General features: G+C 43.7%; 1 protein-coding gene across 3 annotated transcripts in view; it reads right to left on the bottom strand.

Annotated features, from left to right (window-relative positions):
* Window positions 1–20,264, bottom strand: part of HNRNPR (heterogeneous nuclear ribonucleoprotein R) — a 67,431-nt gene that overhangs the window by 33,312 nt on the left and 13,855 nt on the right. For all 3 annotated transcript variants that reach the window (XM_044997918.1, XM_044997919.1, XM_044997920.1), the window contains 4 exons: window positions 18,733–18,851; window positions 18,216–18,323; window positions 16,607–16,720; window positions 609–785 (listed from right to left, as the gene is read on the bottom strand). In XM_044997918.1, coding sequence (XP_044853853.1) covers window positions 609–785; window positions 16,607–16,720; window positions 18,216–18,323; window positions 18,733–18,851 — 518 coding nt within the window. The remainder of the gene's footprint in view (window positions 1–608; window positions 786–16,606; window positions 16,721–18,215; window positions 18,324–18,732; window positions 18,852–20,264) is intronic.

Consider the following 20,264-nt stretch of genomic DNA (forward strand, 5'->3'; position numbering starts at 1 on the left):
ATATGTCTCCATGGCCATAGATTGGATACTACAGGTCTAGATTAGGGCTTAGCAGTCCTAAGAGTAGAACTCTAGAAACGGCCAAGTCCAGGGATAAAGTCTGAGCTAATGCTTTCTTTAAAAAATAAATAAATAAAAAAATAAACCCCAGGAAAAGTTTGGATTCTATGTACTGCGGGGAACTGTGTTGACATAACAGGCAGTGAAAGTCACTGCTCACAAGTGTAACCTAGTAACTAATAGTTGTAGGAAAAATAAAGTCTTATATTGTGATACAATTTAGAGGTCCAAGCAGGCTGAAGCCTCATTGTACCAGGACTGTCCCTAGATGCAGAGCCCCAAACCAAACATATAACAGGTGGACGAAAAAGCATGTTTGTATCTGTACATAAGGTGTTGGGGCAGCAGAGGGAGTAACAGTATGTTTTAGCACAGACTGGAGGTGTGCACAATTTGTAACTAATCAATGATCACATAGCCACTGTCATATGGCAATTCACTGCATGAACTACAGCAGAGCTGAGCTTTGAGGAGGGATTTTAAAGAAGTATGTTAAACCTGGTGGAGTAATACTATTAACCTGCTGTGTCCAGAATGAGTTAACTCACCAGTTTAACTGCTTCTTGTGCTGAGTCTTTGCCACAGAAGGTAATAAAAGCATAACCTCTGTTCTGACCAGACAGAGGATCCATCATGAGGCGCAGATCCCAAATTGGACCAGCCTTCTCAAAGAGTGGCACCAATTCATCCTCATACAAGTCTCTGGGAATCTTGCCAACAAAAACCTGGAAAGAAAACAAAACCTCCTTAGAAGCCTTTACAGATTCTGACTTGGAATTGGAATTTTAAATGAAGTTCTCTGGGAATAAACACTACATGTTTTATGAACTATAGAAGAAACCCCTACTTATGGCTGTAATACCATCTATCCATTATAGACTCATTTCACAATTAGGATATGCCTATATTTAAACTGCTACGCCAGCACAGCTGCAGCTCTAGTGAGTAGCTAAACTGAAGCACTACAGCAACGGGAGCGGTTCTCCTATCCCAGTAGTTAATCCGCCTCCCCTAGAGACAGTAGCTAGGTTGATGGAAGAAATTCTTCCATTGACCTAGCACTATCTGCACTGGGGGACGGGTCAGCTTAACTACGGCAATCAGGGGCATGGATTTTTCGCACCAATGAAAGGGGTAGCTGGGTCACCTTAACTTTTTAGAGTGAACTTAGCCTTCAGTTTTCCAAGCCATTCTCTGTTGGTACAAAGATATTCCATTTTTGGTCTGTCTGTCTTTGCCATTCATAACTAACATGACCAATCCAAACCTAAAACATATCACATAAAACAGAGATTTAAATATGTACTTAACAAGGAAAAACAGAAAACACTACAGGTTTAACATATAAACACAACTGAGGCGATATAGCTATTCACATCTGAACTTCTCCATTTCCTGAGTCTAAACCAGGGGTGGCCCGCACACCACGAAAGAGCTGATCAGGAGGTGTGGGGAGGGAGGGGGAGGCACTGATTGGCAGGGCTGCCAGTGGGTGGGAGGTGGGGAGCTACTGATGTATTACTATGGCTCTTTGGCAATGTACATTGGTAAATTCTGGCTCCTTCTCAGGCTCAGCTTGGCCACCCTAGTCTAAACTGGAGTAGCTTCTGTGGAAAAGAAACAAGTTCTCACCCTTGCTGTACTTGTTGGCTGGTGGATTTTTTGTTGTTAAGATGCAAGTTGTAAATATAGACCCATGATAAAACTTACTATTTAGAAAACAACTTTGCAAATTTTTGCTAAATGTAGAGAATGGCAGACACTTAAACTTAAAATTTTGTTCTTCCTAAACTAAGTTTCAAAATTAAGCCATTTTTCAAAAACTGATTGATTTCCCAAAGTCACTTCTGGACGCATATCAAACAAATTCATTACTCACAGGTGAACGTTATTGAGAGCTCTGAGCATCCGAACACAAGTATTATAAAAACGGTTTTGAAGATACACACAATGTATACCTAAGCAGAGAAGTATCAAGATTTTACCACCAATTTACAGACACTTGTCCACCCAAGTTCTTTTTCAAACAATGGATTTTTAAAAAGCAAAGTAGCATGGCTTGAATTTTTTTAAGGCAGTTTTAAAAGTACAAGGGTTTAGGAGCAGACCGAAAAACATCAAGTACTCTAGTCACAGGCATACCTACCCTCACATTCTCTCAGCCTTTATCTAGACCAAGATTAAAAAAAGACATTGTGCATCACATTAAGTCTAAGTGTGGACAACCTGCTGTTAGCTAAGGCAGTGTACCTTTAAACACATACTAAGTTGATATAATTAAAGGCAAGGCTTAAACTCGATCATCTCAGCATATTAGAGGCAGTGTGTCATATCTACATTAAGCTTTTGTCAGTCAGAATGAGCTAGCTAACGTTATACTTTTTAGCCTAGGGTATGTCTACACAACAGCACAGATAGACATATGTGCACTAGCTCTGCTTCAGCTACCATGTTGAATATAGCAGGATGGCTGCAGTGACCATACCACTATATTTAGCACTCTAGATCAGTGTTTCTAAATGCAGCCACAAGGACCTTTTCTTGCCACAGCCTCTCCCAGGGCCACTAGCAGCAGTTGGGCCCTGCCTCCCTCCGGAGACACAAATCCTGGATGTTCACGCAGCTGGTGAATTCCCCACTTTCCCGGGGTAGGGGAGGCAGGCTTCGGCCATGGAGCTTCGGGCTCCATCCACACAGTGGCAAGCTCTGGTTCCAGGCTCCAGCCCCTGGCTCACAACCCCTGTCATGGTCCCTGGGCTCCACTGCCTCCCTGCCCACCTTCCCATCCAGGGCTTCATTTGTCCCAGGGTTTGCTGGCGCTGAGTAACTGTGAAAAGTGATATTAACAAACATACAAATATCACTTTTCACAGCAGAAGACTTAGCTCGCAAGTCTTAGGGGAAAACAGTGAAACCAAAAAAGCAGAAAAAAAACACCACCAACCAACAAAAAGACAAGATCATGCAAAGTACCTTATTTGTGTTGTATTCTGTTTTGGTCCAGTAAAAAAATAGAGACAACTAAATTATTTCTATTACTGAGTTTAAAAACCCTACATAAATTACAATTATTTGGACATGTGCATATTTGTTTTTCCTAAAGTGAATTAAGTATTTTAGGAAAAATTGTCAGCGCAGTCACCAGCAAGAGTTGATGGCCGCACTCTGAAGCCACCAAAAAAAATTGCTGTGAGAACCCCATCTCTTGGTCAAGCAGAGCTAGCATGTGCATGTCTACCTGAGCTAGCAATCCCACATCCTAGCCGTTGGCTAGACATATGCTAGGATAAGACGTGTGAATGACTAACAAGACTGTGAAATGGACTGGACAGTGAAAGAAGAGAAAGGTTTCCTCTAATCTTCTTCAGCTTTAGGGATCATAGGGGATTCTTTTAACAGAAGGTAGAGTCCAATAGGTGTGATTTTCAAGTTGACCATTTCCCTTTAACAAAACCCAAGGCAACAATTATTTGCCTAATATTCTCAAACAAGAAGGAGCCCAAGTATGATTAGAATACTCTTCAGCCATGGAGAGTAACAAAACTTTTACCACCATGTATTAAAGATAAGCAGTATTCAAATCACACTATTATGCAAAGACCCTGATCAGCTGTGGCACTAGCCACATCATCAGTACCTATGCTCTTTTAACATATTCTCATAGAGGTTAACTAAATTAGAGAAAGATTTTCCCCAACATGCATGCACAGCCTACTAAACATAGTTTCTACTCCCCTTCTGGGTGCAAACTCCTATCCATCCCCAACTACCCAGATCAATCCCCAACATACGTTACACATATCCTGACAGGTTCTACAATGCAGTTGTTCATCAATTAAAGAATTTGCAGAACGTTTGAGGCCAGTGGTACCAATGATATAGGAAAAGTTAGGGGGAAGAAAGGTCCTGGAAGTCAAACATTTCTCATATTTTGTGCAACCTTTCAATAACTGGAGTACATGTATGCCTCACTGTACTTATAATAGCACTGTTTTTGTCTCCAAATACAGAAAATAGACCACAACAGTGAACAGAGGCATTTGTAAGTCTCTGGGCACTTCAAAAAACCTGTCAGTGAACTCTACAGAAGAGATTTTTGCGTGGTTTCTTCCTATAAATGAAGTTAAAAAAAAATATAAAAATCAGACTGGCAGCTAAAGCAAATTCCTGTGAGCACATGCATCATCACCCTGCCATCCAAGAAACAGCAACACCATACATGCTTGCAGAACACCTGACAAAGCACTCTAAATTTTAGTGAATTAAGATTCCTACAGCCAAGCAAAGCAGCTATTATCCCTGTGTTATAACTGAAAACCATGACTCACCCACGTGTACAGAGGTGTGTGAGGTAGAGCTCTTCTAAATCTCAATCATTTAAATATTTTATTAAAGCTAATGTTAAAAAATTATATAATACACAAGTTGAGAAAAGAGTGTCTGTACATCTGGTATACTGCTTAGATTGAAAACAAACTTTGTATTTGTGGATAAAGTCCTAAGATAGATATAGTGCATAATCAGCAGTAACTCAAATTTAGGTGAGTAAATTTAAGAATACAGTTTAGATATTAGCATCCGAGTATTCAGGTACATCACTCTTGAAAAGTTATACAGAGAGCTGGTTGTGGAAAGCACGTACATCAATGAGTGAAGATTGTCCCTCAGTAATTTAGAATTTAGGGTAGGTTGTCCATTTAGAAAATACAATCCACGAGGAAAGAGATGACGATGTCTGGTCGCAATTGGCTGTCGGTTCCAGGGTTGGCGGAGTTCACAGCAACCTTCCCCAGAGGTGGCAGGATGGCTCTGGCCAGGCGATCTTGTGTCACAGCTGCCAGGCTCTGGAATGGGGCTTGTAGCTACACAGGACGTGGGGTAGCATCTCATTGGCATAGCTGCACTTCCTGCATCACTTGTCCCGATTCCCGTGGCGGACGGCTCCATTCAGCAGGACGCAGTTGAGTTCACCCTGTGGATGAACCTCCAGTCAGAAAATCAGTTGAAGCTGTCCCCAGGGAGGAAATGGTTGCTGGCGTCCCACTTGCATGTCACCTCGAATGCCTTGCCCTGGTATGGCTTCAGGTTTTCCACATACTGACAACAGATGGCATCCTTCAGAGTCCTCTCCAGCATAGTTCTAGCTTTCGGAGCTAGAACTGTGTGTCCAGTTGCAGCTGATACATTTCTCCAGTTGTCGCGTAGTGGGCACAAGTTCACCGGGAAGCAAAGTCTCCCGTCTCTTCCAAATTTGCTTTCCAGCGAGCCGCTCAGGTAGGTGGCGACATCTTGGTTGGAGGAGGTCCTAGTACTTCTTGATGACATCCCGCATGGCACTTTCTGCAATGTTCCTCACCATGGCATCCGGGCCCATCAGAAGGTGGAAGGCATGAGTGATCACTGCAACGTTGCACAGATCACCCATGTGAGACACGTTGGCACTGCCCTGCCTGTATGAGATGTAAATCAGTTCACTGCTGGCTTTCTGGGGAAGAAACATCCACTTCTTTACTAGCTGCCTGATGGTGTTGTCTGCCTTGTTCAGAGGTACCCTGCCACAGCAGATCCCCTCAGGACGAATGAGATACGGTGGATCAGGAAGGTGTTCAAGGCGTTGATCTTCTGCCATGGTGCAGGTAGGGAGGAGTTGATCCTGGCCACATCTCGTAGGATCTCCACAATGGTATGCTCAGGTGTCTGCTGGACACAGAAACCCGTGGGCGTGCCGAGATGTTAACATGCTTGCCTGTCCTCGAGGAAGATCATAGGTTCACCCTGGATCTGAAAAAGACATCACCTGGACTGAGTCCCTTCTACTGCCATTGATATGCAACAATGCTCACTTCCTAGCACTGAAGTGAAGTCCTGTCCAGTTGGCAGCCTGGCTGGTGATGTCGAGCATTTGTTGGAGTCACTTGGGGTTGTTTGCGATCAGAACCAAATTGTCTGCATAGGCCAGGATATTCACGCTGTTGCCATACAGGTCAAAATCACGTAGCCCACAGGAGATGGCTAAGTTGAAAACAATGGGGCTGAGGGGACAACTTTGCTTCACGCCGCTACAGATAGGAATTTCAGGCCTCTCTCCTTTCATGGTGGTGGTGGAGCCTTCATATAGTTCCTGGATCAGATGGAGAAAAAGTCTTCAGGCATCCCAGACTCTTGTAGCATGGCAAAAATGTGCTGATTGGGCATCAATCCAGAAGTATTAGCCTGTTCGAGCCACACTATGACACACTGCCTCCATGCCCTCTTGACCATGTGGATAGCAGACTGAAAGACAAAAGTTGTGTTCATAGCAGCCTTTGCATGACATGAAGCCTCTCTTGATAGAGCTGATGGCTCCTCCGTTCACTGACCAGTTTGTTATCCTAGCCATGAGGCACCTGGCTTACACTTTGTACATGGTGGAGCAGAGAGATGGATCTCCAGTTGCTGGGGTCGTCTCGCTCAACTTTCTTGTAGACGAGCACTGTCATAGACTTCTTCCAGGAGCTGGGGGTATGGCAGAATTGTTTGCATTTGTTGAAAAGCGCAGTTAATACCAAGCAGTCATGATCTCATTTTTTCAGGATGTTATAGCGAATGCCATCTTTTCCTGGGGCTGTGTTTTTGGTCTTTGTAAGTCTGGTCTCTACTTCCCATGATGTAAAGTCTTGTTCCAGGTCCCCTGCACAGTCAACGCAGGGCAGAGGATGAAGACACTATGGACGCTGCGCATCGTTCTGAGCTACACGGTCAAACACCCTCTTGACGTGTGAGAATAGTCTCTGATGGGACTGCACAGTAAGATGAGGGCCCGTTGGGGATCACTCTCCTAGCCTTAGGGCAGTTTGACTAGTAGAGCTTCTGGATCCTGGAAGCTGCTGCTAGGTTGTAGCGGAGACTGATGTTCCTTCTCCTGGCCTCACGCCTGTGGTGGGGGTGGCGGTGGTGATGGTGATGTCATGTCTCCATGCAAGAGTCCTGTGAGCAGTCACCCAGAGGACAAAGTCAATGACGCAGAGGTGGAGTTAGGACAACAGGGTCGCATGGTAGCGCGTCTAGTTCTCCACTCCGGAGCTGTCTAGCCAGTCTCAGCAATCACATTGTGGCGAGCAAGAAGCAGAAGAGGAGACCCCTTGTAAGTGGTTTTGCTTTGTGAAGTATGGAGGTGGGATGAGCGCATAGAAATGTACATGCTGGCTGTGTTTCTGTGTCCTGAACATTTCCCTGTGCAGCTAAGCAGTACGGCTGAGCAGGATGTTGATGCACACGGAGATTTCTCAGGACTCCTCCAGTCATCTTTCTAGGAAAAAACTTTCCTGAAGGCACTCAGCAACCCTCTTCTGAAGAATCCTTGACAGAGTTGCTTTGTTCCTCCCCCACTGAAGGAAACTTTCCCACACCATTCTGTAATCACTTGCGCCGAGACCAAAGCAGCCCACAGTCAAACAGCATAAGGACCGGGTCAGAAGCCGCAAGCGAGCAGTAGATGCACCCTTACTTCCTCTCAGGAGTGAGATATCTGCTACAATGACCACTGCTGTGGAAAAAGGTGGGAAATTTACATATTGTCCGTAGTTGACTGCCCCGCGATTGTTTCTTATTGCTTTTCTCCCCATGTAGAATGCCCCCTCACCCTGAGGTAAACTCAACATGCTTGGGGTATTTGCTGACATGAGTGCTTGTCATGGGTCTGTGAGAAAATGATTAGCATGTTATGAGAGGTATTTTACTGTACTGTTTCAGTGCTGAGCATATACTTAATCATGCTTCTGTGTATTGTTCCTTGTGCTTCTGCAAATGTGGCCTTCAGAGGCACCCTTTACACCAGGGGTAGGCAACCTATGGCACGTGTGCCTGATTTTCAGTGGCACTCGCACTGCCTGGGGGTCCTGACCACCAGTCCAGGGGGCTCTGCATTTTAATTTAATTTTAAATGAAGCTTCTTAAATGTTTTAAAAACCTTATTTACTTTAAATACAACAATAGTTTAGTTATATTATAGACTTATAGAAAGAGACCTTCTAAAAACATTAAAATTATTACTGGCACGCGAAACCTTAAATTAGAATGAATAAATGAAGACTTGGCACACCACTTCTGAAAGGTTGCCGACCCCTGCTTTACACACTGAGGGGCTCCACCAGATAAGAAGACTCCTGAGACAGAGCAAGGAGGACATGTTCCAGGAGCTGCTGTAATATTTAGATGCAGAAAAAAGGGAATGCATGGAGTGAAAGGAAATCAAAAGGCAGAACAGAAAAGAAAATGAGGGCTTTATTAAGTACACTACTGAGGGGATGATTAAAGTTATGGAGGAGCAAACTGAAATGCTGAAGTTCTTCATACCGCTCCAGACTGAGCAGATATGTACCTGCACTCCCCTTCAGCACATTCAGAACTCTCTCATGCCCTCCCCAAATACCACCTGCACAGTCCTTTCCACTTTCCCATTCATTCCACGCCCATGGACACCTTTTCAAATCATAGCTGGACTTTATGCACAGCTCTGAAAGTCAGCCCTTCTCTGGTACCTCCTTTCCCACCCATTAAAGGTGTGTGTTGGGGCGGTGTGTTTTCAGTGCAATAAAAGCAAAACTTAATAAGTAATCTTTGTTTCCTGCAAATTGTGATAGTGGGTGGAAGCAAAACATACACAAGCAGTTTAATCATATGGCCTAGGATTTCAGTAAGCAAAAGTCACAAGTACTTCCTAGCAAAACTAATTTCATTAAGCATTGCAGTTCCAAGCATAGTAATATACATTACTAGTTCTCATTTTCAAAGTGTTGCCTCAAAGCCTCCCTGACTCAAATTGCCCCCCATTGTGCCCCTCCAATGGCCCTGATATATAGTTGTTCAAAATCAGCAGCCAGGGGGTCTGCCTCAGCAGTCCACCCTGAGCAAACTTTTCATGCTTACCTTCACAAATACTGTGCAACATACAACACGCGGCTATGACCATGGCAACATTATCCTCACTGAGGTTTAACCTGCCGTAAAGGCATCACCAGTGCACTTTTAATCTGCCAAATGCACATTCCACGGTCATCCTGCCCCTACTCAGCCTACTGTTGAATCGCCCCTTTCTGCTATCCAGGATTCCTGAGCCATGGCATTAAGGGGTACGAAGGATCTCCCAGGATCACCACGGGCATTTTATCCCTCACCATAATCTTCTGGTCTGGAAAGAAAGTCTCCACTTACAGTTTTCTGTACAGGCCCAAGTTCCTGAAGATACATGACTCAGATATTTTTTAGTAAAAGTTAGGGACAGATCATATGCAATAACCCTGACTTTTACTAAAAACCATCCCTGACAAAATGGTGAGGAAAGAGTGTCCAGCATCTTCCCTCCCCCCACTGGCCCCACTCCAGCCGCTGAGCAGCTTCAGGGTCCCTCAGCCGCCACCAGGAGCTGCAGGGGTCTACAGCCTAAACTCAATGTAATATATTAAAATAATTTAAATGAAATATAAAATATTAAGCTGTACATGTTTGCAGCCAACTTTTAAAAGATAGTTGACCCAACGAACTGGTGGAAGTCACTGGCTAAGCACCAGGAACCAGGGTTTACTGAAGTGCTAAAAAAGCTTTGACAGCAGTGGCCTATTCTTAAGGTGCAGGGAGAATATTTTTTTCCATTTCAGTTTATTTAATTAACTAGTTCATTCAAAGTTAAGAAACCCTGGAGACAAAAAGCAGGAATGCTTGTTTTTTGCATCCAATGTATGAACGGAAATTAGGTGTTAAAAAGTTATCCAGCACACACAAGATATTTTACATGAAATAAAACTGTTTGTCCATTTTTAATTTGAATTTCCATCCAAACAGAGGTGGACATGATACCAAGTACCCTAATTCTGACCCACAGGACCCACAAGCAATACTTGAAGTTGGGTTCCAACACAATTTAAGATTATCATGCACTGAATGGCACACAAACAAAACATGGGGTTTGGTAACTCAGAAGAAAACAAAGTTAAACATGCCAAATATTCTTCACACAGTTTATCTGAGATACTTAACAGGTAAAACAGTAGTTTTCACATGTATCTTTAAAAATCCAGATTTAAGTTTTAAGAGTTCTTCCCATTTGGAAGAGAGACAGCAGTCACTTAATAGCCAATGAGTATATTTAAGAATAAGTTTCCACTACAATCTCTATTCTCAAAACATACAGCCTCTGCCAAAAGATGATTTTTTAAAAGTTTGAGCAGAATTCCTTTGTTTTGGAATTGAGAGCATAAAAAGCATTTTCCTCACCACAAAGCAGCTGCCACTTTTCCCACTCAGGGATAAACATCTGAGCTATGTAACGTCAAATTGAACTTGTAAATAGGCCTTGAGGAGCAGTAAGTGCTTTGCCAAGTTTAATGAAGTTTGGCTTAAATTTCATGCGAGTTTGAAAGTGTGGAACTTAGCACATTCAGTAGATGATTCCACTAAGCCACCAACTGAGCACTTATGTATGAAGTATATGTGCGCGCGCAGTAGTTAATTAAGCAACTAAGCTCCATCTTCCTACTAGCTTCAGAAGCAGGGCAAGTTGATTAGCTATGAAGAAAGCTTTGTCAACAGAACCTGCCAGCTTGTTAGGTGCACACTGATGTGGTGCTAGCTGTACACAGTGCAAGAGTTTTGCACAATCAGCACAGCAGGGTGATGGTGGATGTTACATCCTCAATCCAAATAGTACGATGTGAAGTATTAGTTTTAGGCTAAGTACACAGCTATTTTACACAAGTGGATTTGTAACTGACAGGTGTCTGCTATAGAACTAGGCACTTTTCCTTTAGATATACCTAGGAAATTAAACTCAAAAAATCCCAAGCAAAAGGCTTCATAATAAGTACTAAGAAGTTAGGAAATACAAGAGTTAAAGGTTGATGTATGTCTTTAGCTGCCCCTTGTGCAAACAATGTCTGACTTTGCAATCACAGGCTTAGATACCAAGCATCCAATGTTTTAGAACTAGCAATTACAAGTTTTCTAAGTATTCATATTTTAAGATGCAGAAGAAAGAGTATAAGAGTATTAATATATTAAAGTGAAAACTTATTGGCAAATTAAGTAATATTCTTTATTTCAGTCTCCATTTCAGCCATCTCCTGTTCAGGTTCTCTTCAATTTTTTGAAATCACAGTCCTTTGCCCTTGTGGGCTAACAAATACTGGTGTACATGAACTGCCTTGAGGTATTCAGTAGGTCACTGGTGACTACATTAAATAAAATTGGTGCTAGCACTGTGCCTTGAAGAAGTCTGTTCTTCTAGAATCACCAGTTAGAGCCACTTAAAAACCATCTACCTCACAGCCTTAACTAGCTGCCATGACAATCTATGAAGAATTCCTGACTTCTTATACAGCACACCAGTCAGCCAAATGGTGTCATAGGCTGCTTTAAGATCAACTTCCCAATAGAAGTAGATATACCACACTCTCCTACAGCCAGGAGTGTGGCTGTCAGCTAAGCCTTTAGAACTTCATTCAGTGTAAAGTTCATAATAGATATTGGTCTTGAATCTCCAGAAGCAATCAAGTTCAAAATGTTCTTGCCAGCCTACCCAATTCAGAAGGTGGAACTCCTGACAAGCTCTCATTAGGCCTGACGTATAGCCCATCCCAACAGTCAAGACTAAAAGGTAACAAAATTATAGGTCGACTGAGAAAAGGGGATTGTGGGAGGAAAGGGGATGCAATTGTCAGCATCCATTGACAAAAAGGGTATTTCTGGACAAATGAAGCAATCTGGGGGTCTAAAAAACAAATCTAACAAGATCTCCAGACTAATGAGACCGTAAGGCAAGAAAATGCCTTCTATGTAGGGCCTGTTAGAGATTTTGCGAAGTCTTCAAAATAATTCCTCTTGCAAATCAGCATTATCTCCTTATTGTAAAGAAGCCTCAGCAAGTTGATTTTCATTCAGGTCCCAACATACACAAGGTATCAGAAGAGGTAAACAGCAGTATAAAGAGAGCGGATTACACTAGCATGACATTGTCTCCCTAGTGGCTTCATGAACAAGGATGATGGAGTTCCCCCCCACCCCCACCCCAAGACTCAAAGGGAGTGCCTTCAGGTAGGAGTCATAATACAGCTATTTAACCCTACTTTATATTGTCCTGAGGGATCAATAGATATTTGTCATTCATACTGTCATGTAATCACATCAGCAGCACCACACAATGAACTCATTCACCTTTGTGCTTCCAATCTCCCCTCCCATGCTTTGCCTGTTTAAACTAAGTGAGTGTACAATGCCTAGCACAACAGGACCCCAATCTCAGTATAAGTTTTAGCAGCCCTATACCACCTATAAATAAGACCGCACTGAAAACAGATGAAAGATCCAGCCTTCAAAATAACAATCTCCTGCCTTTTTCCATTTCTAGGCAATTTACTATTATGAATATTACTATTTCTATACACAAATCATTAAGGCCTGATTATATGGAATTTAAGACCCAAGTTGTATCCTTTTGCATATGCACAAGATTGTGAGTTCAATCTTAACTTTAGCGTTTCTTGACTTTTGTTTCACAGTGCCATTTCATGCATTTAGTATACAAGTAAGCTGTGTTAACGCCTAATTCAAACTCCATCTCAGGAGAAGGAGACTGAAGAGTTTCTCTGCATGTTTATACAAGATGAAATTAGTGCTCACCAGGTTGTCTGTTCTTAAACCCTCTCGACTATACAATGTAGATTCACAGGGGTTCCCATTCACTGTATTACTCGCAATCATTCTTCTACACTAGGTAGAAAGGAAGTCTGCAGTACCAGCAGTTGTATATGGCTAGAGTGGAGGAGCTAAGAAGAGGAAGTGAGAAGCCAGACCACCACTTATGTAACATTAATAGCTTCTAAATGTAAAGGATAGTAATAGACTCCTGATATACATACCAACATATACAATTTGAAATTGTGTCATAAAATGGATACATAAATTCTATTTCTGTAAATAGCTACAGGCAGGGGCGGCTCTAGGAATCCCGCTGCCCTAAGCAGGGTGGCGCGCCGCGGGGCGCGCTCTGGCAGTCGCCGTTCCCGCGGCTCCGGGGGATCTCTTGCAGACATGCCTGCAGAGAGTCCGCTGGTCCCGCGGCTCCGGTGGAGCATCTGCTGGCATGCCTGCGGGAGGTCCACCGAAGCTGCGGGACCAGCGGACCCTCCGCAGTCATGCCTGCGGGAGGTCCACTGGTCCCGCGGCTCCGGTGGACCTCCCGCAGGCATGACTGCGGAAGGTCCGCCGGAGCTGCCTGCCGCCAAAATGCCGCCCCAAGCGCGCGCTTGGCGCGCTGGGGTCTGGAGCCGGCCCTGGCTACAGGAGCAGTATGGCAGTTTCAGCTGTAACTGAAGTTTCAATTTAGGCAAACAATGTCAATCTAGGCTACAATTTGGCATACAAACTCTTAGCCAGGAGTGCGATTTGGTATAAAATTCAGTTAAATTACACACATTTGTGAGGGGGGGATGAGGGAATTTGGTAACAGCAACCATAAATGCCCTGAATAAAAACCCAAAGCCACTCCAATCACAAATATCCAACTTCATTCAGTTTTGCTTTGTTGAATTACACCTCTACCCTGATATAACACGACCCGTTACAACATGAATTCGGATGTAACACGGTAAAGCAGCACTCAGTGGGAGAGGTGGGGTGGTTCCGCACTCCGGCAGATTACAGCAAGTTTGATATAACACAGTAAGCTTTTTTGGATCCCAAGGACAGCGTTATAATCAGGATAGAGGTGTATAACTTCAGGGTGAATTTAGGGCTCAGACTGGTTTATAAAAAAAAATTGTATTTTTTAAAAAAAATAAATTGAGTGATTGTCATTTCCTTTTAATATTAACTGAAATGACTAAAGTAGGTAAATAAACATTGATTAGTTGAGTCCACTGTCGCTTGTCCACATCCAGCTGTTCTGTAATAAATTTGAAATTTTGCTGCAAGTGAAAATAACCACCTTAAAACTAATGTTTCAGCTAGTTGGAAGACAGTTAACACCAGTGGGTTCCCTACAGCAATTTACAGGAAGATTCTATTAAGATGCTGTGGGGCAGCTATTGATGCTGCTATGTTTACAGTAAATTCAAGACTATTTGAACGAAAAGTTCTTCAATTAACAATTAAATCTGTCTTTTCAGTAACTGTGCTAATTGATTTCACTGACAGAACTGAAGTTCTGATAGTAGTCCTCTGAAAGTTTTCAGGATGCTTGTATAACTGAAACAAAGTGTATGTGAACGATCCACAAAATGTAGGCAACCCATCCACAAATATTCATTTATTTAGTATACACTTCATACTTTACAACGTGATTGTAAATTGAGGGACACTAATTGGCTTTGTTAGAGACTACATGCAAAAAATGATGCAGATGCTTGCAAATGTAAGTAAAGGTCAAATGGTTTCTTTTCAATCAGATCTGTTTGGCTAGACTTAAGTCATCTGACAGTTTGGTCATCTTATCCTATTTTAAAAGCTTGTTTCAAGTAATTTTACTCTCTACACCATCTCTGCTTCTTCTGCCATCTGTGGTTATTTTCTGCAGAAGCAGAACGTAATTGAGGAAAGCCAATTTGATACTGCCTTACCTGCAAGGCTCTATGCCAATAGTTCTCAAACTTTTGCACTGTGACCCCTTTCACATAGCAAGCCTCTGAGTGCAAGCCCCCCTTATACAATTAAAAAACACTTAATATATTTAACACCATTATAAATGCTGGATGCAAAGAGGGGTTTGGGGTGGAGACTGACAGCTTGCAACCCCTCATGTAATAACCTTGTGACCCCGATGGATCCCAACCCTCAGTTTGAGAACCCCTGCTCTATGCCTTTACTTGTTGTATCGTTTACTTTAGGTCATTCTAATTTCCTGAATTTCTTAGTAAGAAATTAACAAAAAAAAGGCCCAGTGGAATAATCTGCATACACTAACCAGGGGGTCAGCAACCTACGGCACGTGTGCCACCTTTGGCACGCGAGCCGATTTTGCCTGGCACACGGCTGCCAGCTGGGGTCGCGGCCCGCTGAGTGAAGCGGGGCCGATGGCCATGACCCCAGATTGGCAGCAGGCGCGCCCTCCCGCCCCCGGCTCCCCCGTCACTACGCTCGTTCTGCGGCTCCCGGGAGTGAGAGACGACAGGGCAAGGGGCCCTGAGCCTGCTGCGGGAGGGGCAGCGGCAGCTCACACTCCTGGGAGCTGCAGAGCCTGAGCGCAGCGAGGGAGGAGCCGGGGGGTGCATGGGGCCCGCCGCCAGCATGCATCCACTTCAGGAGCCCCACCACCACCACCCCGGGGGGCCACTGGGCCGCAGCCCAGGCAGGCGCGCCCCGTGTCCCCTCCGTCACCGCACTCAGGTTCTGCGGCTCCTGGAACTGTGAGCCGCCGCTGCTGTCCCTCCCACAGCTTCCCCCCCCACCCCCCGCACTCCACATGGAGGCAGCGTCTGACCGGCATGGGCATGGTAAGGGGAGTCTCGGGGAGCAGTCAGGGAGCAGGGGGAGGGTTGGATGCGTTGGGAGATTTGGGGGTCCTGTCAGGGGGCAGGGAATGGTTGGATGGGGTGTGGGAGTCCCCCGGGGGTCTGTCTGGGGGCAGGAGTGTTCATAAGGGTTGGGGCAGTCAGGGGACAGGTAGGGTTCTAGGGGGGGCAGTCAGGGTGGGAGGGTCTCAGGAGGGGGCAGTCAGGGGACAAGGAGCAGGGGAGCGGGGGTTGGGGCTTCTGACTGGGGCAATTGGGATGGGAAGTGGGAGGGAATGGATGGGGCTAGGGCAGGGGTCTCTCCTCTTTTTGATGGTTGAAATATGGTAACCCTAGGCGAGGGGGGAACCAGGGGGCTCCCACATACATCCACTGCAGCCTACAGAAGCCCCTGGGGGGGCACCGGGCCGCAGCCTGAGCAGGAGGGGCAGGGCTCAGCTGCCCCCCTGCACTGCGCTGGCTCCTCCATGGCTGGGGCTCGCTGCTGCCACAAGCGGGATGCTCTGACTCTCTGGTGCCTCCGGAAGGAGGCTCCTCCCTGCCAAGCTGCTGCAGTGGCCCAAGCCCGGCAAAGCCAGTGAATGGACTTCGGGTGGGGGCCACCTGGGTTGGATTGGGAGGACTCGTGGGGGGGCTGTGCACCCTCCAGGGGAGTTCAGGGGGCGGGGAGGGGGGAACCTGGTCTGGAGAGCAGCCCCTGGGCATGGCTGGCCCCTGGGATCTATAAAGACTTGTTGGGGATCTGCCCATCAATGAACTGATGTGCAAGGTGGAAGTTTCACCTAGGGCGCAAAATATCCTTGTACTGGCCCTGCCCCAGGGTGTGTGCACACCCCCGGTTAAGAATCACTGCACTAAACTGATAAGATTGCATTTTAAATTTAAATTTTAAATGAAGCTTCTTAAACATTTAAAAAAACTTGTTTACTTTACATACAATAGTTTAGACTTAGAGAGATCTTATAAAAATGTTAAAATGTATTACCGGCACGCGAAACCTTAAATTAGAGTGAATAAATGAAGACTCGGCACACCACTTCTGAAAGGCTACCGACCTCTGCACTAACCTCTGTTCCAATACCAGGCTGAATGCCTGAGTAGATAGTGTCTGGAGGAGGGCCCCCATATTTCCTCTGTCCAGTGGTCACATCCAGAGTGTAACCGGTCCGCTCTAGCAAAGCCTGAAAATTGTAAAAAGTTGTCACATTAGATGGTTTTAATGATGGTTAATTGGGACGAACATTTCCTAATTTGCACTTTGCCAGGACTGTAGAACAAGCTACAGGCCTCCTCAGGAAGCTGTGCAGGTCACTATCAGTGGGCACAGAAGTGTTACATTATATAGAAAAGTTTACAACAAAAAAAACTGTTTAGCTTGCTTTTCAGAAAAGGAAGACTGAACACACTTCTGTTTTAAACAGATGCATGTTAATTCTGGGACACCATATCAATGTAACATATTTCCAGTATTTGCTGCATTCTGTATGATACACTGAACAGCACACTACATTTTCCTCCCAAAAGTTGTATACTTTCTTTTCCCCTTTTTTCTTTTCTTTTTTTCTTGGGGGGGGGGGGGGAGGCATCAACTAGGCGGTCTGTCAAATTCGTGGCTATGAAAAAACACGCCATGGACCGTGAAATCTTGTCTTTTGTTTACTTTTACCCTATGCTATAGGATCATGCCTGGTATGACACTTTTCCTCAAAATTCTGTGGTAATATAGATACTTCTGGAAACTTGGGGGAAAAAAAAACACCTAGCACTTCACATGCAACAGTTATGACTATGGGTGTACTTAAAAACATGTGTGGGGGGGGAGGGTTGTTACATTTTCGCGAGTTGGACAGGGCATAAAGAGCAAATTTCACAGTTGTGTTCATATACACCTCTACTCTGATATAACACGACCCAATATAACACAAATTCAGATATAACGCCGTAAAACAGCGCTCGGGTGGGGCTGGGGGACAGCGGATCAAAGAAAGTTCAATATAATGCAGTTTCACCTATAATGCGGTAAGATTTTTTGGCTCCCGAGGACAGCATTATATCAGGGTAGAGGTGTAGTTGTATATCCATGCCACCCTTACTTCTGCCAGCAGCTTCCACTCTCCCACTGCCCAGCTCTGAAGGCAGTGCCACCATCAGCAGCAGCGCAGAAGTAAAGGTGGTATGGAACGTACTACTGTATGAACACATCCACAAAATTTGCTCTTTACGCCCTGATCAACCTGAGAAAAATGTGTGATTTTTCCACGATTTAAGTAGACCCCATTCATAACAGTTGCTTAAGATGTGCGCTCTATTTTAAAGTGTCCAGAAATATCTATATTACCACAGAATTTGATGGAAAAAAAGTCACGCAGGCATGTTCTCTTCAGACAGGCCTCAGTCTAGTCCTTCAAAGTAACATACTTACAGTAACCAAAGTTTCATATCAAGTATTTAATTTGAAAGACCTGCTAGTTTATTAGGGGAAGCATGCCTCTTCAGTATTTGTCTTATGTGCATTTGCTGGCAATGTCAGCATGGAAAGCTGCCGAACAATGTTGTATGCTACTTCAGTGTATTGAAGAGAATTTATGAGCATACTCAAATTTACCCCATCTCTTTCTAGACACAAATACAGCTTACATTTTGTAATGGAGGAACAGGTATATCTAAATACATTACCTTAATCTTTGCTTCATCTGGTCCCTTTGTTGACTCTTGTACTTTGCTTCCTTGTTTCTCTCTCTGCCTGTAGGTCTTCATAACTCCACATAAAAATGCACTTTTGTTCTGTAGACGCAATTTATAAAGTAATTCAATTGGAGCGTATTATAAAAAGCCAACTAAAGCCACTGGATCTTTGCAATGCGTCATGTTAAGGATTCCTTTGGCATTTTGATTATTACATTAACAACATCTCAGCTATGTACATCAGAACAAAATGATGAGAGAGACAATAAGGCTCCAGCTAGCACTAACAGGTCACACATTCACTCAGTATAATGTTGGAATGCTCATTCCAACATTAGAGGATTTTGCCTTGCACTCAAAATACCAATACCAAAGATATATGCCAAACTTCCAATTTGGGTTTGAAACATTAGAATCTGCAACATCAAGTATTTGCTTTATGGGAAGTCAGAAGTGCCAAAATACTATTATACTTATTTGCTCAACACTTCTGGAGCTCTCACCTTACCTGTACATGCGACAGGTCACTTTCTTTAAACTGCTGCAATACAGAGAGGGCTCCTTCTTCATTAAATTCCCTAAGAGCATCAATTGCTCTCTCATCAAGATCGACATAAGCTACCAACCCTAAAAAGTTAAAGACAGAAAAGTTACAGATTTCTGTTTAATTATACAAAGCAAGATGGCTAACAACTAAGCTATTTGCTTTTAAATCAAGCAACGGTTATACTTCATATTAGTAAATAGAATTATGCATTATTTAATATTAACTACATACTCCTATACAAGTATATGAAAGGACATGGGTATACGAATGAAAAAGAAATTAAAATGTATATACCTAGGCACTAAAGTATATTAACTGCAATATTAAACCAAGAGTGTAATAGTTTCAGAAGCTTTGGGAATCCAGTCTGCTGCATAAAGCAATGCTACATACCAGGGTTTGAAATAATGAACTCTGGCTCATATTTCCAACAGATCTAGGAACCCAAAGCTTTATGTTTCCTTTTTTTGAATGGAGCCATTCTAAAATACACTGACAGGGGAACATTGCCTATACCAGAGGTCGGCAACCTCTGGCATGCGGCTTACCCTGGCGAGCCGCGTGCCAGAGGTTGTAGACCCCTGGCCTATACCTTACTCACTTGCCTATACCCTACCCATAATATGCAAAAGTAGCTACTTGACTGAGGATCTGAGCCACTTATAGCCACCTCCCACCTCAGCTCAAAAAGCATTAGAGATGGAACAATTTGTTTACTTCTTGAAGAAGGTGGGAAGAGTGGCAATTACAGTGGATTTTCCACTTGGGAAAAGTACAAAAAACATTTTGACCCACCCAGTTTTTAGCAGCCAGAATCCAGAGACAATTATTTCGAGCCCTGTTATGTACCCCAAGTACACTATTATTAGCTTTACAGGTACAGACCCAAAAAGACAGTGGACCAGTTCTGAAGCGCATGTTATTTTGAGATTATTTAGAAGTTTTTCCTCTTTGAATATCCGTGGTTTTATGGAAGCTGTGGAGTGCTGCCAGTTACAGACAAAGATTACATTTTTCAAGAAACCTGCTGATATTTAACAGACTTCAGTGGGAATCCACATACAGAACTCCTCACAACACTTTTAAGCATTCTAGAATTTAAATTACTGCACACTCCTTAATCTCTACTGGAGTTCAGAAACACAATAACACAGAGCACAAAGACTGCATTTCAGAAATGATCCTGCATATTGGAAGGCACCTGTATCATTCACAAGTGAAAAGACTGAGCAGATTAAAAATCCCAAAGTACATCCCCAAATTTGGCTGTGGCATCAAAAGCAACTAATAGAGCTGATAAAATTCTGCATAGTGTAGAACATCTTCAGTTGGTATTAAGGAAATTTGAACAAATGTGTTTTCAAAAGTTACCCATGCAAGTCATACTAGCTAGTCAATTACTGGGTTAAAATACTCTTACTTGAGAACTCCTCACAACACAACGTAACAGCAACACCTTCTAGACTAGAGTCCCACAAGTCCCTTGCCCAGCC

The sequence above is a fragment of the Mauremys mutica genome, chromosome 23 (genome assembly GCF_020497125.1).
Source record: "Mauremys mutica isolate MM-2020 ecotype Southern chromosome 23, ASM2049712v1, whole genome shotgun sequence".
In the NCBI taxonomy this organism is placed as follows: Eukaryota; Metazoa; Chordata; order Testudines; family Geoemydidae; genus Mauremys; species Mauremys mutica.